Source organism: Rattus norvegicus, chromosome 2 (assembly GCF_021556685.1).
Source record: "Rattus norvegicus strain SHRSP/BbbUtx chromosome 2, alternate assembly SHRSP_T2T, whole genome shotgun sequence".
NCBI lineage: Eukaryota > Metazoa > Chordata > Mammalia > Rodentia > Muridae > Rattus > Rattus norvegicus.
The window spans coordinates 225,943,205-225,965,381 of record NC_141535.1 but is presented as its reverse complement, the minus strand read 5'-3'; the positions used below and the strand labels follow the sequence as shown (position 1 = coordinate 225,965,381).

Sequence of the window (22,177 nt, the reverse complement as noted above, 5' to 3'; positions counted from 1 at the left end):
ACACACCAGAAGAGGGCATCAGACCCCATTACAGATGATTGTGAGCCACCATGTGGTTGCTGGGATTTGAACTCAGGACCTCTGGAAGAGCAGTCAGTGCTCCTAACCACTGAGACATTTCTCCAGCCGCAGAGCCCATTTTCAAATTCATGTGCTCTTAACTTGTTATCCTGGAAACCAGTGAACAACGTCTCTGAATTTAATCTACAGAAATCCTCTCAAATTGACCGTATTGCACGTTAATTATACATCCTTAATTCCATCTTCGATATAATTGCTGACTTAAGCAATGTCTAGACAAAGAAAGTAGCACTTGATACGTGGTAAACACTTGGCCATTTTTCTTTACGTAACAAGACGAAATGTAGTTACAAGGCTAAATTCTCCTGTTGTGACATCAAAGACAGCTCATCTTTATCTGTGGTGTGTATTTATGCTTGTGTAAAGATCTCGTTAGTATCAGCATAGGGGACAATGCAGAACTTTACAAAAACATTCAGTTTTGAAAGCTGAAGTGAAACTGGAAAGGAATTCTTTTCTTTACCAACTTCTTTTGTTTTCGTACTTTAATTTTATTTGTTGCCATAAACTAAGGTGGCCTTCCAAATTTCCTGTGTTACAAGGTGAATCCCCACTGCGATACTGGTCTGAGGTAGGCCTTCCGGGAAGTAATTAGGTAACAGAAATTTCTCTCTTGTTTGGGACGAATGCCTTACAAAGAGACAAAAAGGCCTGTGCTCTTTCTTCTCTGCTTCTCTCAAGTGAGGCCACAGCACTGTGACCCTCTGCACACTGGCAAGGGACCCTCCCTAGATGTGGTATCTCCCAGCACCTTGACCCTGCCTTTTCGCCTTTGCACAGTGAAGCAAAAGCCTCCCCCGCCCCAAGCCATAGTCTTTTGTAATAGTTATCTGCTATGCAGTAAGATCTCACAAATCTTTGCTTATTTAAAAAAAAAAACTACTCTTTTGCCAAAAAATCAATACATTTTATTTGATTTATTTACCATGGTTTCAGAAGAGACGAGAGACTATTAACGAGTCGCTCTTGGGAACGACCCTTACAGGGCTTGTTTTCATGAGTGTCACCCAGGAGAGATGCTCACCCGGCCAGTTTGCTTTTCTCTGTGGCTAGGGAGGGCCTGTCTTCCAGCAGGGATCCATGCACTCACAGACTCCAACCGCCATCGATGACGACAGGGGTGCCAGTCACATAGGCTGACTATAATGTCAAGCACAGGAGAGACAACAGGTGGACCAGGGTGCATTTTGAACATTTCTTATGTGAGATAATAAAACTTTTGATCCCCATTCTAACAAGAAACCTTAATTGAATGTAGGAAAAACAAACAAACAAACAGACAAACAAAAAGGTGGGATGGTTTGGAATAGCCGAGCTTCCCGTGATCTGGGGCAAGTGGCCTTTTGATGGCTTATGAGCATGTCACATGCTACTTATGGTCTGTTAGGGGTGTCATAAAATTGAGGAGAGATGATATAAATACATGCTAAAACAACTCGTTTTCATTTTGAAAGTCACGGCCATTCAAAGCTAGCTAACTTTCAGACCACTAATGCATGTTTAAAACCCGAGTCAGCCACTAGCTAGCCACTAACTAGCCATGCTAACGATGGGGAGAGCAGGCAGTGCCTATTAATTGATTGACTCAGGGAGGCACACGAACTGTGTTTTAAACATTTATATAGGCAATCAGTTTTTTAAATATTTATTTATTATAGATAAGTACACTGTAGCTGTCTTCAGACACCAGAAGAGGGCGTAAGATCTCATTACAGATGATTGTGAGCCACCATGTGGTTGCTGGGATTTGAACTCAGGACCTCTGGAAGAGCAGCCAGTGCTCTAACCACTGAGCCTCCTCTCCAGCCCATAGGCAACCATTCTTGCACTCCGTCAACATGTCACACTATATTATATTATGTTATTATAGTCCACACTAGATTCAGATGCCCAATTCTGTACAACACTAAAGGCTTTAAAATAAATTATTGGCTCATGTTTGTAAACATTTCTGTTTTGCAGAGAACTAATCCTGAAGTTGTGGTAGAAGTTTAAAAATATCTTAGTTTGCTTTCTGGACCTGACACGGTCCTTGAACTCACGAATTCATGGTGGCTGTGGCTACCTGAGAGAGACTTGAGATCATTAACACTCCGTCCTGGATGAGGGAGGGGCTCATAGAGCCTCATTGCTAGCAAAAGATATAATGGTCGTTCGTTAATGGCGGCTGGGGGAAAGGAGTCTTCTTCAGTGAGGTAGCCACCACGGTCATCCATACTCCTGCTGGAGAAGGCAGCCCTAGGTACACTTAGTCACTTTTTTAAAAAGCTGTGGAATGAGAGGAGGAGGGAGACCTGTTGGGAAGAAAGGAGTGATGGAGACAGAGAGACTCATGGGGGACAAATAGGCTCAAAATCCATCATAGGGGTGTATGACCCTGTCGAAGAATGCAAAAATTAAAACAAGCTATTCACTTAAAATGGAGACTAAGCTCTCGCGTTTGTATCCTTAGTTTGACACTGATCTAAAAGCTGCAGTCATGCAGAGGCAGAGGCAAAGACGTCAAAGTATGAGGACATTTTTCAATTAAATACGTGAAGACTGGTACGTTTGCTTCAGTGATATTTACCTAGCAATTCCGTAGCTCCTACAAACTGTGGCTAACAGTCCCGTGGGGCCGTATCTAAACCTTTTCAACCTTTGTGTCGGTCAGAGTCATCAACTACACGGGTTGCGCCGCCAAGTTACTGGGAAGAGGAGCTAGAATGCGAGTAACCCCCACCCAAACGGAGCCTATTGGAAGGGACGGAGACTCTCGGGACCCCAGAGGTAAACAGACTTCACACATTTGGGGAAGCTAAAGCAGGAGATTCTCAAAGGCTCCTCTGCCCCAGCTTTATGGAGGTGGACATGCTGAAGGAGATCACCCACCCCAAGGAGGGCTTTTCCCATGATGCTCTGCGTTTGAGCCGTCCTGCTCTGGTTCAGAATCCCAGCGAACCTCACTGGTTCACCAAGGTAAAGACAGGTGCGGTCGTGGCTCCTGCCTGTTGTGGGTTCAAAACAAAAGCGCTTTTATGCTCTGCACCTTGTAAGCGTTTGGGCTTTATCAGTCGTTGCATTCACACTAGCCACTGGGGAAGAAATGGGTTATTAAATAGAAATAAAGTCAAAGAGACCAAATTAGGCATTTCTCCACGATGACAAACAAGATAAGGAAAAACCACGGACCTCTCCAAACAGGTCACTAGTCCTACCAACTCTACCCCCAAACACAATTAACCTGGTAACCTGCTCATGTCTCTCCTTCCACTCTCATAATTGAGAGACTTTAAAATTACATTTTGTTATTATGTGCGTGTATGTGCGCATGCGTGCATGGCACTCTAGTGACTGTCGGAAGATAACTTGTCGGGAATCAGTTCTCTCCATTCACCGTGTGGGTGTCAGGGATTTTATGTCACCACGATTGGCAGCAAAGGGTGTTTACCCATGAGTTATCTTGCTAGCCCAGGAGGTTTTTATATTTAACCAGTATGTCCACGACTGTCATTTTAAAAAGCACATGTCTCAGAAGGTGGTGCGCTTTAACGTTTTCCTGGATTTTTCACGGGTGCCGTGATGCTGAGTCAGGAAAAGCTGACTGAGGATGAGCCGCTGTCACAACAGTGGCTTCTGAGTAAAGGAAACCACAGCTTATCCTATCACGTAGGCGGAGCACTTTGGCCTTATACACTGTAGAGTCACTAGACTGAGAAGAGAAGCAGATGTGTGTTAGCCCAGGGTGACAGAAGTACAAATGGAAGGGAGGCTCTCACCTCATCTGAGGCCAAGTATACGCAGAGCAGGGCGACCTCTTCTGCAGATGCAAACCTTCCGGTCTTCTGTCTGTTTAGGAAAGCTTTCAGTGCCTATGACCAGAGACAGTTCCATATAAGAGATGTGGGCTGGCACATGTGTGCCCTTGTACCATTGTCAGGGGACCTGGAGTCGGAGGGACCTACAGAGGAACGAGGGCCATCAGCTGAAGTTGCTTTGAGATTTCCAACCATGTTACCCAAACTAATCATGATACACTGACATCCATGGATACTTTGACAGGTAAGAAAGCCTCTGGGGCTGGACATGCGGTCACACAGTTTCAGTTCCAATGCTTGGGAGGCAGAGGCAGTGGATCTGAGTTTGAGGCCAGCCTGATCTACAGAGTGAATTCCAGGACAGCCAGGGCTACACAGAGAAATCTTGTATTGAAAAGTCGAAAACCAAAACAAGAACAAAATAAACAAAACCAGAATGCCACTAGGATGCCCACTGTGGTCAAAGCCAGTGCGTGATTGTAATATCAGCATGGGAGCTGAGGCGGGAGGCCACAGACGCGTAATATTAAACTGACCGTCTCGGCCATTCTAAGTGCACAGCTCAGGGGTAATAAGTCCATAGACACTTAGTGCCACTGACCACAAGCTCCCGGCTACTGCTTTTCATCTGGCAAGTGAAAATCTCCATTGAGCAAGCAGTAACTTTCCCCTCCCCCAATCCTTTGTTTTCTCTCTAGATTCATAGATCTATGAATCTGTCTAGATAAGGAACAGGGCATTTAAAATTTTTTTTAATTTTAGACAAAATGTTTGGACACTTTCAAACTGTTAGATGCTCATACCTCTTTGGGATCATCTCTGGCTTGTATTCTTTCTTGCAGAGATGGGGTGTCAACCGTTCCTAAACCAAAGGAGACATTCGATGTGGTTACTTCAATTGACAGGGGAATTAAACCTTATATTCAGCGAAATCTTTGTCCTTTCTCTTAAATGACACTCTGAGCTCTACCTGCCTGACCACTAAGGGTAAGAACTTTTGAAATTACATCAAAATGCTTTTAAACATGCACACACACACACACACACACACACACACACACAGAGTGGTTCTCTGTGACAGCAGGCTGGGACTCTGGGTGAATTAACCCACTCTCTCAGTGACACACAGTCATGCTATTTTTCCCCCCTTATGACTGCAACCATTCTGCTCTATTGTGAAGTTCTCCATGGGGGATCCTGGGCTCCAATTCATGGCCATAGACTTAACCTATCTGCATGCTTTCACTGGTTTCAAATATGCTTTTTAAACTACTGTTAAAAGTTCTAATAAAAACACTATTTTTCTTAAAAATAAGAAGGATTAAAAAGTTAAAACCCATTTAGTACCCAAGCCCATACAGCTGTCTGGACTTTTCCTTAACTCAAGTACTCTGTAAGTTCTCTGTGGAACATTGGGTTTGTGTTTTGTTTTCAGGATAGCAGTACTCTGGCGAATCACTTGTTCTCTCTGTGCATATAAAAATTTTAAGGCACCCTCTTGACTTTGTGGACCACCCGATTAAGAAGGCCATACATAGATCTGATCTCCGTTCGGAAAATGTTTCCTGATTCTGGGCCCATTTGTCATTTTCTGGAGAGATGGAGAATCTTCAATCAGACTCTGCCCCCATGTAGAACCTTTTCCTTAGGTTCTCCATCATGTCCTGACACACACGCACACACACACACACACACACACACACACACACACACACCACACACACACACACACACACCATTTTCTCCTCAGCTGATCCACTCTCTCCATTAGTCTGCATCTCCTCATTACTCCAGAAGAGACATTCCATTTAACCAATTTACAAAATCTCCCCTGTTTTGCTTGTCAATAGCCTACTTAGAGTCCAAACTTTTCCCATGTTCACTTTGGGCTGACCATAACAGTCCTCAACATCCTACAGCTCTAAGTGTTAAGTGGGTGTCATATTTTACATGTGGCTGGCAGTGGTAAATATTAAATGCGAGCTAGTGCGAATCCACGTCCTGGTGTCTGCTGTGCCATGTCTACACATCTGGCTGGATATGGTGACTCACAACCGTTGGCATTAAGCCATTCTCTCCTCCTGGGATGGTCTCCATGACTCACAGCCAGTTCCTTGTTCCAGAGTTTGATTTTCCAAGTCCTACGAAACAACCACATATTCTAGATCTTTTGCCAATTTTTTCCCCTGCTGGCCAGTGCCACCAAGGTCAGGTGTAGTCAAGTGTGGACAGTGAGTTTTAAAGATTTATTTATAATATTTACATACACTGTCTTCAGACACACCAGAAGAGGGCATCAGATCCCATTACAGATGGTTGTGAGCCAACATGGGGTTACTGGGATTTGAACTCAGGACCTCTGAAACCACTCTTAACCACTGAGCCATCTCTCCAGCCTGAGTTTCCTTTTTCTCAGTGTTACTTGTGGCTTTGATGGGACTGAGCATCCCAGTCTCTGCAGGGCAGGCATGGTGGATGGTTAATTGTTTCCCCTGGGTAAGTCTGTGGTTCCCAGCCTGAGAATCCAATAGAATCATCTATGGGACTTCCCAAATGACACACAGCTTTCCTACCAAGACATCCCCAATTCCTGCATGCCCATCTGGTAGACATCAACCCCCCCCCCCAACTCTGGCTGTGGACTATCGAAAACCTCAGTAGAGCCAGGCGATGGTGGTGCACATGCCTTTAATCCCAGCACTCTGGAAGCAGAGGCAGGTGGGTCTTTGTGAGCTCGAGGACAGCCTGGTCTAGAGAGCAATTCAGGACTACCAAGGCATTTTGGTGGACCCCTACTGTCCTATGGGACTGCCCTGCTTTTCAACTCTCCACGGACAAGGTCATCATGGTCTTGCTTTCAGAACAACAGGTTCTGGAACAGTTTTGTGTCTCAGCCACTTGAGTCTAAACCGTCTCGCACATGCTGGATTTTAAATCCTTCATATGAAGGCTTCTTCCAGTGACTTGGAACCTCTGTCTATCCAAAGCTATACTGCTCTCTTAAGAAGGCCAAACCTTTAGTTCAGATGTCTGTCAGTGGTGGGAAGCAACTGGACATGTGGTACACAGGCTGATGAAAACACTCGATGGAGACAAGCGGTCACAGAAGGCCAGGCTTCCAGCCCTCCGACACCGGGCTCACCTGGGCACACACAGTTGCATCTGATGCCCTGCTGGATGAAGTCTGCAGCCACGGACTTGGTGAGGCCGATCACAGCTGCCTTGGTTGCACTGTACACACATCTGTTCTCCACCCCTGGGAGGGAGGGAATCAGGGACATTGTTTCTTCAGAAAGGAGCACAGGGGAGTCCCCCACTCACCGTTTTCCCACTTCTTACCATCACACTCCTTTTTATTTATTTATTTTTAATTAAAAGAAAAGCCATTTGAAATCCGCTTTCCCTTTGCAGAACGACTGACCTAGGGTCTTCTGCAATAGGGATCGAGGCAGCGTCTGACTAGAGAAAGTGCTGCCAGTGTAGAGAACCTAACTTAGACTTTGTGTTGAGATGCTGCGTGTGCTTTGCGGCAGTCGCCTGCTTGTCACCGTCACCGGGTTTCACTACACCAGGTAGGAAACACTCGTTCCTTTTTAGAAACTTCCTAAGTGAAGAGGTATAAAGGCCACCTCACCCACATTCCACTCGGGTATGTTCCATATTTTATAAGAGAAAGAATGCTGTCTCAACAGAGATTTCAGTTTTTTAAATATATTTATTTACTCACTCTATATCCCGGTATCAGCCACCCCCAGCCCCCGTCTCCCAGTAACTCCCCATTCCCATCCTGCCCTCGCCCCACCCCAGGTATCAAACTCACAAGCCCATCAGTGCCAGGCTGGGACGTTCTCTCCGTTTAGTCTGAGCCCTTTTCCTTGACTTCTCTTTCAGGGTCCGGGTCCCCTACCTGTGTTGTAACCTCAAGGACCACTCGTGTTTGGAGCACTTTGTGCCGACTTCTGCTGTACTACAGAACAGACCCGGAAGCTGAGCCTGGTACTGCACCCTATAACCTGGCACTTCAGAGGCAGAGGTTCGAAGACCAGGAGGAATTCAAGCCAGCCTTGACTCCAAGTAGGAATTGGAGGCCAGGGGCTACCTGAGACTATAGGAAGCACAAGACAGAATCTGTCCCCTTTTGTACTGTGGGAAAAAATTGTTTTCTTTTTCGGTCCCAAGGAGCTTCCAGCTCAGCTTGCACTCAACATATCACTTCAGATTACTTCCCTGGTAAATCTTTTCTTCTCCTAATTCAATTTTCACTTCCACACATATAGAAGGAATATAAGGAAAGGCCAAGATGGGTAACAGCTGTAACATCGGGCCGGGTGTACTCACCCCACCCCCCACTCTGAGGAAGGCATTACTACCTTTGATGCTGGAGGCCACGGAAGACATGTTGATAATGTTGCCAGATTTCTGAGCAAGCATCTGCCAAGACAAGGTTCAATCATCACCACTCTGCTTGTTGATACACTCGGTCACTGGCACCTTTGCACCGACTCCTAGCCACCTAGACCCTTTCTTTCTTTGTTTCCCCCTCTGCTTTTTAGAGACAGGTTCTTAAACTGCAGCCTAGGCTGGCCTTCAAGATCCTCACACTTCTGCCTCACAAGAGCTGGGATGACCGGCACGTCAGCCCGGGGTACCAGTTTCTCAGTGGAAACCACTTGCCAGGTGGAGGGCACAGAAGAGAAAGCCAAGTCATTGGGGAGTGGCAGAGTCCAGAGAGCGGCTGGGGACAGGACACCAGCCAGAGAACAGGATGTCTGGCATGGCTGTGACATCCTGAGAATCAAATAAAGATGGTTCTTTCCAGAAACTGATCTTGACAGGTGGTGTAAGGGACTTAGGGGAAAAACTGTCCTGCTGGATGAGTTTCTTTACCAGTGTTTAGAAGCAATGTAGGAAAGAGGTTTTGTGAAGGGAGGCCTCAGAGCTAGGGTGGCCGAGATGATCCGCTTTCTGGTGGCATTTTTCTTACACTCCATATTAATACTTAGGGCTTATTATACCCGAGATCAGAGAATTCAGGGCAAACTGCAAGGGATGGGCTGGATGGGCTGCATGGGCGAAGCACACAGGTGAGGCTGGGGTGACCAACCATGCCAAGGGACATAGTAGAGGGGAAGCAATAGTTACTTAAATGTGCCTCTGGTTTTGTTTTGTTTCTTGTTTTGTGACAGGGTTTTTTTGTGTAGCCCTGGCTGTCCTGAGCTCGATTTGTGAACCAGGCTGTCCTTGAGCTCATAGAGATCCACCAGGTTCTGCATCCCCTGAGTGCTGAACTGACAGCATGCACACTAAAGGCGTGCACTGCCACGCCTGGCTGCAAAGTGCCTTTGTACACAATGAAGGGGATCTAAAACCAGACATAATTCCTCCTGCCCTGCCCCCTTTAATCCTAGCACTCAGGAAGCAGAGGGAGGCAGAACTTTGTGAGCTGAAGCCCAGCCTGATACACATGGTGAGTTATAAGCCAGCCAGTGATATGCGGTAAGACTCTGCCTCAGAAAAACAGGGCCAATAGTCTGGTTTATCATTTTTCTTATCTGACATAACCAACTTTTAACACTTAGATAACATGCACAGGTCTGTTAGGGTAGACTGGCGATGTCCCTCTGAAATTCAGTAGTTTCCAGGCAAAGTGCAGGACTCAGTCACCTCAGAGACGCAAGTCATAAGCCTAACACTCACACAGCCCACCCGGTCCTGCCCACTGCTTCCACTGCTGTTTCCAGCCTGTCTGCCAGGGTCATGGTGCTGTCATGGTGTGCCGGTCCTCCTGGCTCCCTGCGCAGGATGCCCGTGAAGTCAGGGGTCTACAACAACTGACCTCCAGGAACCTCAGAATATCACTCTAGTGTACCTCAGACACACCCTTTCTGTCCCCATTGCCAGAGCTCAGCTCAGCTCCTTGGCATTCCTGGGCATTCTAAGTCACTAGGGTCAATGTTTGGCCACCCTCTGGAAAGAGAAGTTCGATTCACTTAGCCAGGGTTGTCTGAATCCCTCTGGGTTCAACCCTGATAAGACACAGCAAGGGGGAAAAGTGAATAAGAAGAACATCCAAGGAACAAAGACAGCTCCGATGTTTTGCTAAAATGGATCTTCTCTTCTACCTGACCCGCATTCTGCAATGACTCTCCGTATGCTATTTTCAGACTTGGTCTCCGCCTCTTGACTGGCCTTGCAATCTAGGGATGGTTTCCTGTGCATTTATCCGAAAACCAATTCTTCTGTCGGTTCCTATGTTTTTGACCAAATGACCTTTCAGATCTGCGCTGGTTTTCCATCCTGGAAAGGTTTAACCTGGTAATTGTGCGTCATAGTTAATGATACAGAAACCCCCGGACGGCTAGGACTGAAGTGACTCAAAATGTGTCTTCCTCATTCTCTGATGGAAGACACAGACTCTTGAGATCCTACAAGTGCCGTCTCCTAGGACATGTGACCTGGGGCTCAGAGTCCTCAGGGACTCGAATGCCAGTGTCCGAGACTAGAAAGCAAGATATAAGATGCGTCTTTCCCACCAAGACTGCGCTTTGCTCAAAGCTCCAAGGGCTGAGATTGCAGGCGTGTGCCCTGCTCCTGTGGAAAAGCCACTTTAAACAACAGGTGCGGAGGCCTTGTGGGTTCTACATCCCTAAAAGCAGAAGTGCATTTTATCATTGCTAGAATCACAACCTTATGATTGGGCGCGGGTGTTTAAAGAATATTCCCTTGAGAGCCTGAGTTCCACGTGCATGGTACCTCAGAGCCACTCCCCGGGCCTCTGCTTCAGACCCGCGCTTACAATGTGTTGCTGTGTGCCACCATCTTGTCCTCTGTGACCCTTTCAGTTCCTCCTGCAAACCCTACACAAAGTATTGGTCTTCAAACAGATACATTAAGGTGCCAAACAACATCTATAAATTTTTTTTTTTCCGGAGCTGGGAACCGAACCCAGGGCCTTGTGCTTGCTAGGCAAGCGCTCTACCACTGAGCTAAATCCCCAACCCCCACCTATAAAGTATTAAAGGACAAAAGGTAACATTTTTATTTATGTGTTTCTTCGAGTGTAAGCTGCATGTGTGGATGGCTCCAGAGGCTAGAAAAGGGTGTCGAATGCTGTGGGCTGCAGTCATTTTAGGCCGCTATGCCTGGAGCTGAACCCAGGCCCTCTGGAAGAGCAGCATCGCTCTTCACCTCTGAGTCATCCTCTGGCCTGGAAACACACTTTTAAAGGGATAGCTAGTCCAATATTATGTGGGCTGACCAAAGATTCCTTTTAAGCACTAATCAAGTACTTAAAAAGCATACCTTCGGGTTGGGGATTTAGCTCAGTGGTAGAGCGCTTGCCTAGGAAGCTCAAGGCCCTGGGTTTGGTCCCCAGCTCCGGAGAAAAAGAACCAAAAAAAAAAAAAAAAAAAAAAAAAAGCATACCTTCAAGCCGGGTGTAGTGGTGCATGCTGGTAATTCCAGCACTTGGGAGGCAAAGGTAGAGGAATCTCTTTGAGTTCAAAGTCAGCTTGGTCTACATAGTGAGTTCTGGGACAGCCAGAGCTACACAGTGAGATCCGTCTTGATAAAAACAGAAACAAACACAGAAAGTGTGTCTCCAGGGCAGCGGAGCTGGTCCAGTCTGTTCGTTTACTCTTTGCCACAACCGCTTTAAACACTCACCTCCAGCCAGGCTTGAGGATACATGCTCAGACATTTGCACCTTCTGGAGCACCCAGAAGAGTCCTGCACTCTAAAAGGCATGCGCTGCTCTATTTAGACAGTAAAATGTAGGTTGGGCATGGTGGCGCACACCTTTAGTCCCTGCTCTGCGGAGACAGGCACGGAGATCTCTGGGAGTTTGAAGTCAGCCTGGTCTGTATCAAGTTCCAGGCCAGCCAGGGGCTACATAGTGAGACTCTGTCTCAAACAAAAGAAAGGGGCTGAGAGATGGCTCAGGGTTAAGAGCACTGGTCGCTCTTCCAGTCTGTAACTCGAGTCCCAGGAGATCTGATGCCCTTTTCTGGCCTCTGGAAGTAAGTGCACACACACACACACACACACACACACACACACACACACACACAGAGAGAGAGAGAGAGAGAGAGAGAGAGAGAGAGAGAGAGAGAACACCCACACAAATATAATAAAAACAAAACAAAAACAAAAACATCCAAAACCCATAAAAACATCCAAAACCCATAATTCTTTGTAGTGGAGGGAAAAAAGAGCCCTAGGGCACAGACACCTTGATGTGAGTGCTCAGGCCCACGGGGTGAGCTTCGGGCTTCACAGCTGACTCTAGTCACTTGCTAGTTACAAGAGCCTTTCCCTCCCCCGTCAGGTGTGCCCTCTGTGTAGTCAGCTGATGTGACGAGACATCACTCACCTCACAGATGATTCTCCTGCAGCAAGAACCTGGCCCATCTCCCCACACACCCCTTCCTTCATTTCATTTCCTCCGAGAATCCCAATTTGCCAGTGTGGTCCAAGAGGCCCTCCATGCTACCCTAGGAACTGTATCCACATTATACTCCCAGCCCAACTTATATTACACGACATATTTAGATGTCAATTGAGTTCCTCACCCTGTCATAATAGAAACTCTCTTCAAAAAAGAACGTGGTTACGTTCTCTGCAGGGTCTCCTCAGTGTAGCCTGGAGCTCAGGGTATTGGAGATGCTTAATAAATGTTCCTTGAATATAAGAGCTGGAGCATTAAGTGGATTAATCTCTCTAAACTGCCTTGCTGTAAATGTTCACCAGTCCACCTGCTAGCTATGATCACACTCAAGTACACACGTGTATCCTCTGTGCACTCAGGGGGAAAGCTGACACCCTGCTCAGACCGCCAGTCCTCTCACTCACTTTGGGCAGGAATGCCTTGATCATCAGGTACATGCTGCGGACGTTGAGATTCATGGAGAAGTCCCAGTCTTTTTCCTCGCAATCCAGGATGGTTCCGTGGTGGACAAAACTGAGAGAGTGATTAAACAGAGGGGGAAATGCAATTAAAGGATCAGAAGGAAAGTACGTGCTAAGCACGTGCCACATGCCCTTTGTATAATCTCTAGGATTATAGGGACAAACATACAACAACAGCAGCAGCAGCAGCAGCAGCAGCAGCCACCACCACCACCACAACAACACCCCCCCCCCCACACACACACACACTCTCCTGCAATTAAAGTCCGTGCCTTTAGTCCCAATACTCAGGAGTATTACATCTCACTAAGTATGAGACTAGGTTGGTCTACAGACTGAGTTCCAGGCCAGCCGGAGATGCATGGTGAGAATGAAATAAAAATGACAGACAGGCTTCAGACGTGGCTCTTGCTGCCAAGCCTAAGGACTCGAGTTCAATCCCCAGAACCTGCGTGGTAGAAGAGGACTGACTCCTGCAAGTTGTCCTCTGGCCTTTGACCTCGCCACAAAAAGCTGCAGAGCTCGCACACAGTGTGTTGAGAACATCAGTGCTTTAAAAAGGCTGCTCCATTTGCTTTGTGTTCCCAGGGCAACAGTGCCCTCTGGTGGCACAGGCTCAAAGTTCTACAGGGAACTCAAAACTGGAAGGAAGACCAGTGACTCTATAGATCAGCGTAGTAAGGTAACATTGCGGCTGCTTGCATCTAGAACAGCAGGCAAACCTCCACATAATATCAGTGTATCAAAGTGACGTCTAGCACTGTACGCAAACTGGAAGAACAAAGAGAATTCTAAAGTCATCTTTGCTCCCTTACAAGTCCCTCTTCCTTAGGGAAGTTTCTTGAACCTGGCGTCCTTACTGACTTGGTCCTCTGAACTGAGATTGCGTAGTCAATTATAAGATGTGGTTGGGAGTGTTTCCCATATGCGGCAGGTTAGTCATTTGGCCAGTTTCCTGTAGCAAGAGTCACAAACCATCTCCTGCATCCTCCACATAGCTGAGGACCAAAAGCCAATCGCTATGTCTCCAGATATAACCTTGCAGACAGATGAGCAGATCACTTATAAAATGAAACATCAGAAACCACTGATTTGGTTAATTTCCAGACTTTCTGTCGCTGCCCACTCCTTTCATCAGCTTTAACTGCCTATGGGCGCCAAGTTCATGCCACGTGACGTAGCTGTCTCCCTGGCTAAACTGTACAGTGGCGTGTGACATCCACCCCAACTTCCTAAGGAATATGCCACGTTCTGTCAGTTCATCATTCTTCTATACTAGCAATACTCTTTTTAATAAAGTCACAGAAAGCTTTCTCAGAGTGAAGTAAAAAGTTCACAATTACCCAGCAACGTTAAAGAGAACATCAATCTTCTCAATTTCTGAGGCGAACTGATCAATTTGTCTCTTCTTTGTGACATCAAGGACTCGAGTTTGAATACCTGGCGAAAAAAGTAAAAGAGATGTATTTATAGAGAACTCCTAAAATATGTAACCTCGAAGACTTGGCTGATTAGCGGTGTGCAGTGTGAAGAGGAGGAGGAGGAGGAGGAAGAGGAGGAGGAGGAAGAGGAGGAGGAGGAAGAGGAGGAGGAGGAAGAAGAGGAGAAGGAGGAGGAGGAGGAGGAGGAGAAGGAGGAGCATTTCCACCCAGGCTGTAGATGACTCATGTCCGTCAAGCATATATTAAAGTGCACACATCTCAGGCTGGAGACATGGCTCAGTGGTCAGAAGCACTTATCGCCCTGTCCGAGGACTGGAGCTCCCATCCCAGCTGTCACATCAAGTGACTCACAGATGCCTGCAACCCTCTCGGAAGGCTCTGACGTCCCCTCTGGCCTCTGTGCGGTCTCACACACACAGGCTCACATACACATAAATTAAAATGGAACAGATCTTTAAAAAATTTCTTTTAAAGATATACAAATTTTAAAGAGTCCTCTTCTACTCCCTCGATAAGATGTCTGTTAGGACTACAGAGATAGCTCAGCAGTTAAGAGCACAGTCAGCTTTTCTAGAACATCTGGGTTTGGTTCTTAGCACACCCTGCTGGTTAACAGCCGTCTATAACTCCCGTTCCAGAGGCTCCATCACAGTCTTCCGCCTGCCAGGGATACTGTGTGCACTTGCTGCAGGTCAGCCATTCATACACATAAGACCAAAACCATAAAATAAAAAAACTCTGTGTTATGCAGTGGATTTCACGTTTTCATGGAACATCTCAATTTTCCACCTAGTAAACTAAAATACAACAGAAAACCAAATGACCAGCCGACTTCCCCCTGCCTTTTAGCTTTTAATGGCGCTTACAAAAAAAATCTTTGCAAGAGTACAAGAGGATCATATCATGTTACTTGGGACAAGGCTGCTCCAGAGGAGTCTTGGGCAGCCGAGAGGGAGTCATTAATAGTTAACCTGGCAACTGCAAATTCTCACAGAACTTTGTCATTAGGAGCGAAAGCTCTCAGAGCATTGTGCAATAGAAAACCTTAAGCACGTGCCTTCACACTCGCCCTTACACTCGTGACGACCCAGACTGCTTCCTGTGGGTCCCGGATTTGATAGGATATGGAGGAGCGCGGCTGGGAGAGGAGGTGTGTGGACCAGCTGGAGTCCCCTTGTGATGCTTGCCCAGTGCCTGTTTCCTATGCTGCGTGACTGTGAGGCCGAAGTCGGGTGGCTCACCTGGGTAATTTTCCAGCTCCTGGAGTTTGGCCTCGTTGATATCTGTGGCTATGACTTTGGCTCCTTCTCTTGCGAAAGCCTGCCAGAAACAAAATGCAAGTCAGTCCTTTGCTTGCTTGGATAAATTGCTCTCAAAAGTGGAAAGCAATTTTCTTCCCTTTCATGGTGTTTTTGCTGTGTTTTCCTATAAAATAGTGAAATTTCCATATCTCAATTCCCCCTTACCGCACTGTGGTTATTTTTGTCAGTCGTTGGAGCAACAGGGATTATACTTTCCATTTCGCTTTAACCTTGTATTATCGAACAGTACAATATCAAAAACAAAAACAAAAACAACAAAAACCAACCTTGCCGGGTGGTAGTGGTCCATGCCTTTAACCCCAGCACTTGTGGGGCAGAGGCAGGCAGCTCTCTGTGAGTTCCAGGCCAGCATGGTTCACAGAGTTCCAGGACAGGGACAGAGAAACCCTGTCCAAAAACTAAAACAAAACCTCTAACTGGAGGCTGGAGAGATGCTCAGTGGTTAGAAGCACTGGCTGCTCTTTCAGAGATTGGGTTTGGTCCTAGCACCCATAGGGCAGCTCAAAATTGTGTTCTCTTCAGGTCCAGGAGGTCTGAGACCATGTGCTTGGAATACGTATTACATATAGGTAAAGCATTCATGTACATGAAATAATAAAAATAGATAGTAAAGGACAACCCCCAAACCAAAGGCTGTATCTGAGAGCTGGGTGGGTGGCGCAGGCCTTTAATCCCAGACCTTGAGAGGCAGAGGCACTCGGATATCTGTGAGTGTGAGGCCAACTTGGTCTGTACACGGAGACAGCCAGGAGTACACAGTGAAACCCTGTTTCAACAAACAAACAAACAAACAAACAAACAATTCCCTAGTGCCTCTAGCTTCGTTTCTACAATCGTGTTACTCTGTGCTGAGGTCATATCCATGCTTTACTTCTTCGTTTACATTTATTTATTTGTTTGCTTGTTTATTTATTTAGTTACTGTGTGTGTGTTTGTTCCTGTGTGGGTATAGGCCATGTCATGAATTTGGAGGTAAGAGGACAACATTGTGGTAACATTTTCTCCTTCCCCTCCCAGGGGTCAAGAGTAGGTCTCAGGGCCTGGATGACGGTGCCTCTACCCGCTGAGCCCTCTCTAGGGCCTCCATGTGCTATTGCAAGGGAAGACTTAAGAGAAAAATGGACATACATACACATTCACATACATATAGTCACACACGCACACTAATATACATGCACACACACTAATATATATGCACATACATGCATACACACATACACACACAAACATATACACACACTCATAGATGCAAATACATACACGTGCATACACACATAAACACATACAGACACATACAAACACTTGCGAATACATTGAAAAAGACATCACAAGTTTAAAAGGTAAAGACTTAAATGCAAGGCTGGAATACAGCTCAGTGGCAGGAGTGTATGCTTAGCATGTTTGAGATCCTGGGTTCAATTTCAAGCTGCAGGAAGAAATAGAAGAGGAGGAGTAGGAGAAAAGAAGCTGAAGCAGCAGCAACAGGAGAAGGAGGAGGAGAGGAGGAGGAGGAGAAGAAGCAGAAGCAGAAGGGAAGGAAGAAAAGGAAGAAAAGGGGAAAGAAACAGAGAACAGTAGAGAGAACTAAACAACCCTGGCCCCAGACAGCACATCTCAGTACTTGGACAGTGAACAAGAGGAGGAAAGAACTCACTAAAGCAGAAGCCCGGCCGATCCCTTGAGCGGCAGCTGTCAGGACGATGACTTTCCCTTCCAGGCGGCCCATGGTGGATCCTGCAGTGCAATCCAAAAACATGCACCTTTAATGGCTCAAGTTGTAGGAAATCAATTTGCAGGTGGTAGATCTGGAAAGAATGCATCAAGTTGTTCTTTTAAGAGCATGGAGAAAGGACCTCTGCAAACTGCCCCACCACTCGGTTACTCAGGGGCGCTCCTTCTAGACACCCCAGTGCATAGGTCAAAAGGGCACAGTCAGCACAGCCCCAGAGGTGATGACTGGTGAGGGACACCGAGATGGAATCCAGCTTTCGATTCCATCCCATCCTCTAATGCTGAGACCAGGAGAGGAGGCTGCCCTCTCCCTCACTGCCTGGCCCACGTTTTACGGCTTCATTTCCTGTTTCTGTCTGCCCTTGCTCTTTGGAACTGTTTTTAATTTTCTTTTCTGAAAACCGTTAACCACAGCCTTGGCATTTTGTAGAGTTCCAGCAGTTTCCTGAAGTTTCAGTAGTCAATACTCCAGAATGAAAGTCACTGGCTTCTCTCGGTTCCTCTCACTGTCTACACCATTACCCTGTGCCCCCCGCAGACTATGACCGCTGGCCAGGAACACGCTTTTCCATCCATCACCAAATTCTTTTACACTCCTCACCACTATTTGGTTTCGGTTAGCAAAGGTAAAACAAAAACACTTCTACCTCTCCTTCCTGCTCTTCCGTTTACGTCCTGTAACTAACTACCTCGCGGAGGGTGGGCCCGGAGAATAGAAGCTTCCACTGTTTCAAGTCGCCTGTTCCCTCTCTGTAAACAGTTGCCAAGTTACAATAGCAACCTTGTGATTTTTTTCCTTCTCCCTTGAAAAGATTTCCTAGTGGGACTGAAGATTCACTGACCAGAGGGGTTGGAAAAATGAAACCATACCCATACCTTGATTTTGAAGAACGGGAAGAACTTGATTGACTCTATTTTGAAGGCAGGAGCCATTATGCCAAATTGTTAAAAATAAGTTTCTTCTTGGCAGTTGACCTACTCGATCCCATGACCTTGACTTGTTCTGGGGAGTACAGACCCTCCTCACCCCTCCCTGAGCCCACCCTCCGTAGGTGAGTGGTGACCTCATGGTGATGCCTGCTGGTTTTGAGGTTGTCACTGCTGCTGCTGCTGTTTGCACTTCCTTAGGCTCCAATGTCCTCTGTAAACCTGCTTTGCAACTAGGTGATCTTACTCCTTAAAAGGGTCCTAAGAAACAGACTCAGGGATGTTCTCTTTAACCCCATGCTAGCCAGCTCTCGGGTGCAACCCAATAACAAGCTTACTTCAGCTTTGGCTCAAAATTATGGTAGTGGCCTTATTCTTGCCTGATAGGATCAACAAGCACAGTGGACCAGTCTGAGATCACGGAACCAGCCAGTCGGTGGCAGAGGCAAGTAAGTCAAGCTTCCTGACTCTTGCTCTGAGGACAGTCCACCCCCCCTGGAGTGCTGGTTGTTTTTATAAAGTTTCAGCATGCCTCAGAAATATTTGAACTCGTGTATCTTAGGGTTTCCGCTGCTGTGATGAAATGCCATGACCAAAAAGTAAGTTGAGGAGGAAAGGATTTATTTAGCTTACATTTTTTCGTGTTGCTCTTAATCATTGAAGGAAGTCAGGTCGGGAACTTGGAGACAGGAGCTGATGCAGAGACCATGGAGGAGTGCTGCTTACTGGCTTGCTCTCCATGGCTTGTTCTGTCTGCCTTCTTACAAAACCCAGGGCCACCAGCCACACTGGGCAAGGCCCTCCCACACCGATCATCAATTAAGAAAACGCCTTATAGCCGGATCTTATGAAAGCGTTTTCTCAACTGACGTTCCCTTGGTGCAGATGACTAGCTTATTTCAAGTTGACATAAAACTAACCAGGACAACAAGTGGTCACTACATGCTGAAAGGGAGGGTGGAGAACCCCAAACACCACGGGCATTCGGTGTGAGCCACTTAGTCAAGGCTTGGATGCACACCTCAGGGACAGAGGAGTAGGCAACAAGGAACAGGGTGTCGGGGGTGTCACGTGAAGACTGTTCCGTCCTTTTCAGGGACCTCAGAACAACTTACAAGGCAGAGGGGTGTTTATAACTAACACTTATGAAGGGAGGGGGAGCACAGCAAAAGGCAAAAGTTGTCAGAGGCCTCACTTTTCTGTTTAGTAGGAGGCCCTTCCCCCCATTACATTGACTGGGCAAGATGGCCGGTCCTCCACACAGGGAGGGGCAGGAGGGAAAATGAGTCCTGACATTCCTTCTGCTCATCCACCCTTAACAAAGCACCTGGGGTGCCACCTCGGCTGGATGGGGTGCCGTGGGTGACAGTCAGTACTTTGTGTTCTGCCTGCATGTGAAGGCGTCAGAGCTCCTGCCACTGGAGTTACTGACATTGTGAGCTGCACTTGGATGATGGGAATTGAACCCTGGTCCTTTGGTAGCGCTCTTAACTGGTGAGCCACCTCTCCAGCGCCCCTTTGTCCTCTCCTTTGACTTTACCCGTTCTCTTTGGCTTGGTAAGTTATTAGGTGTTTTTGCTTTTGCTTCTGTTCCTCCCGTAGTTGTGCCCCCTGCCCCTGCATCCCCAATGCACCCTCCATATTTGGTCTTAACTCCACGGCTGAAGTGCCCGTTGCTCTTGTCCACGGCTGGCACTGAAAGAGTTGGAGAAAGCATGGGATATTTCCAGACTTGTGTTTTAGGACCTATTTCTGCCAGAACGTAGCTAGGCAGCGGTAGTGAGGGCATCGGGCGCAGGAAATGGGTACAGTTGTGTAGAGGTCGCTGGCAAAACGGCAGGAATGGGAAAGGGGGTGGGGTGGGCGGTGCTTCACAGATGACAGACAGCCTGTTCGCCTGTGAGGGTGAGGCTAAGTCAGAGACTGTGTTTTGAGCAGCTTTTCAGAGCGACCGACCTATCAATACAATGCCTTCCAGCCACAGGTTCAAGAGGAGGTCTCCCATTGACCCTGGGGGCACCTTTGCTCTTTGTTCCCACGTTAGTGCAGACCGTGATGGATGGATGATCAGACCTCCTTCTCCACAGCCTCCTTAGGGTCCCCTGCCCTGCCCTGCTGAAGGAAGCGCTCAGGGCGCCTTCTTCCTCCATTCAGGCTCTGAAGCCTCTGGCATCCTCACCTGGTTCCTTGTCATTTCCTCTCAACTGTATCTCCTCTAATAAAGGCCATGCTGTTAGGTTTCTATTGGAGCCTTCCTCTCAGATCCAGCCCGACGCAGTCGTCACGCTGTGAGAGGGGCTTCTGAAGCCAACCAACAGCCCACGTGCTGCGCTCCCAGTCCTTGCGCACGCGTTGGGTGACAGAACCTGTTTTTATGGTGCCTGCCCAATTCTGATGCAGTGCGCTTTGCTTTTTAAAGGCAGGCAAGAGGGAATTTCACTTAGGGTGTGGTGGTTGGAGAAAGTCAACTTGTGCTTGTAGAAAGGGATGCAGTCGTCCCGAGCACAGCATAAGGAACTCACTATCCAGTGCCTGCCCTAGGGATGGTGGGCATTCACCCTCCCAAGCCCTGGTTCTCAGCCTTCCTAAGGCAGCGACCCTTTAATGCAGTTCTTCATGTTGTGGTGACCCCCAACCATCACATTATTTTTGTTGTTACTTCATAACTGTCATTTTGCTGCTATTATGAATCAGAATGCAAATACCGGGGTATACAGGATATCCAATTAGAACCCCTGTGATGGGGCGGGGACCCACAGATTGAGAACCAGAGAAGACACTTGCTATACACTCCCTTAAGCACCTCCATGCTCCAGAGGCTGCCCGGAAGCAACCAGACACAAAACTTACTTTTTATTTACTTCAAAACGTTTTCTACAGCTGCTCTCTAAGCATTCTCAAGGCAATATGGAGAACTGGCCCAGTCAAGACCTAGTCCTTTCCTTGTGGCTCCATGCTTTTTTTTTTTTTTTTCGGGGGGGGGGGGTCGTAGGGTGAGAGAAGAGTGGGAATATGTCCAGAAATTATAAAGTGAGCCCACTCTTAGCAATGGTGACTTTCCTACTCTGCAGATTGTACTAAAACCGTAAATGTCTTCTTATTAGGAAAGGCTTGGAGTATTTTCAGGAATTCCAAATATTTTCACGAGGCAGTCAACTTAGGACAGCTACTGGAAAAGTTGTCTTTCTTTGGCTATTTTCAAACAAGAGAATTTCCAACTCCCATTCTAACTGAAGATTCATCTTCTGATTGGCGATGCGGGACAATATGGAAACAAAAGCTACACCGCTTAATCCCCCAAAAGTTTTGTCGAAAACTATTAGAAAAATCTTACTTTAGAAGAGCGAGTCCACACAGTCCTCCAGATTCCTTCAGAAGACAGACTTCGGATCTTTGTGCAGGAGAAGTCACATGCTGATTAATGCATGCTGGGAGGTGGAGTTCAGGTCCGTTCTCTGTGGTTTGCTAATTCCGGCTGAGCAAACTTTTAAGGGGCAGTGCACCGGCCATGCGCGTTAGATGTGTCCATGCTGCCATCTAGTGGGCACAACGTGGAACTGTTAATGCCTAACAAAGGCTTGTCTTTTGTTTGTGCGTGTTACTTAGCCGGCCAGATTGAATGGCCGCGAATCTGCAGGTGGAAGGAAATCTGTTGGAAAACACACAAGAAACCCGAGGCACTAAATATTCTAGTCACCCTAACCCTTAATCTAGATTGCTTTGAGGGGGGAAAAGAAAATTTCTCTGTGCCTAAAATCTTGTTTCAGACGTTAATCTGTCATGAGTCTAACACCTTCAGAGTAGTGGAGCACATCCAGCTAGAACGGAAGTCTTGAAACCGACAGAGCGAAACAGCAGGAAAGCAAGTTGGTTGAAGAACACAGGCATGGAGTCACAAGGAAAGGACTAGGTCTTGGCTGGGCCAGAGACTTGTGGGTTACTCTGACCCATGTGCACAGTGGTCATGTAG

The 22,177-nt window shown here is 47.0% G+C and overlaps 1 protein-coding gene across 2 annotated transcripts; it reads right to left on the bottom strand.

The window, feature by feature from the left end:
* Positions 1–966: 966 nt before the first annotated feature.
* Positions 967–21,627, bottom strand: Bdh2 (3-hydroxybutyrate dehydrogenase 2). Of its 2 annotated transcripts, none has more exons than NM_001106473.2 (10): positions 21,542–21,627; positions 17,204–17,354; positions 15,469–15,547; positions 14,129–14,225; positions 12,729–12,837; positions 8,249–8,309; positions 7,021–7,134; positions 4,682–4,740; positions 3,840–3,932; positions 967–1,221 (listed from the first exon to the last, which is right to left on the bottom strand). In NM_001106473.2, the coding sequence occupies exons 2-10, from the start codon at positions 17,303–17,305 to the stop codon at positions 1,168–1,170; spliced, it is 768 nt and encodes a 255-aa protein (NP_001099943.1). In that variant the 5' UTR covers positions 17,306–17,354; positions 21,542–21,627; the 3' UTR covers positions 967–1,167. The 2 variants fall into 2 exon arrangements, with proteins under 2 accessions (NP_001099943.1, NP_001426359.1); NM_001439430.1 differs by having other exon boundaries at positions 17,204–17,283.
* Between the last annotated feature and the right edge of the window lie 550 nt (positions 21,628–22,177).

Excerpts from the sequence above, each read along its gene's own strand:
- Bdh2 (NM_001106473.2), bottom strand. The coding sequence starts at position 17,305 with ATGTTTTTGGATTGCACTGCAGGATCCACCATGGGCCGCCTGGAAGGG. Across the intron at positions 4,741-7,020 it reads ATGCAACTGTGTGTGCCCAG|GAACGGTTGACACCCCATCT; the intron begins GTGAGCCCGGTG and ends CCTTTGGTTTAG. Across the intron at positions 3,933-4,681 it reads CCAGAGATGATCCCAAAGAG|GCACTGAAAGCTTTCCTAAA; the intron begins GTATGAGCATCT and ends CTCTGGTCATAG.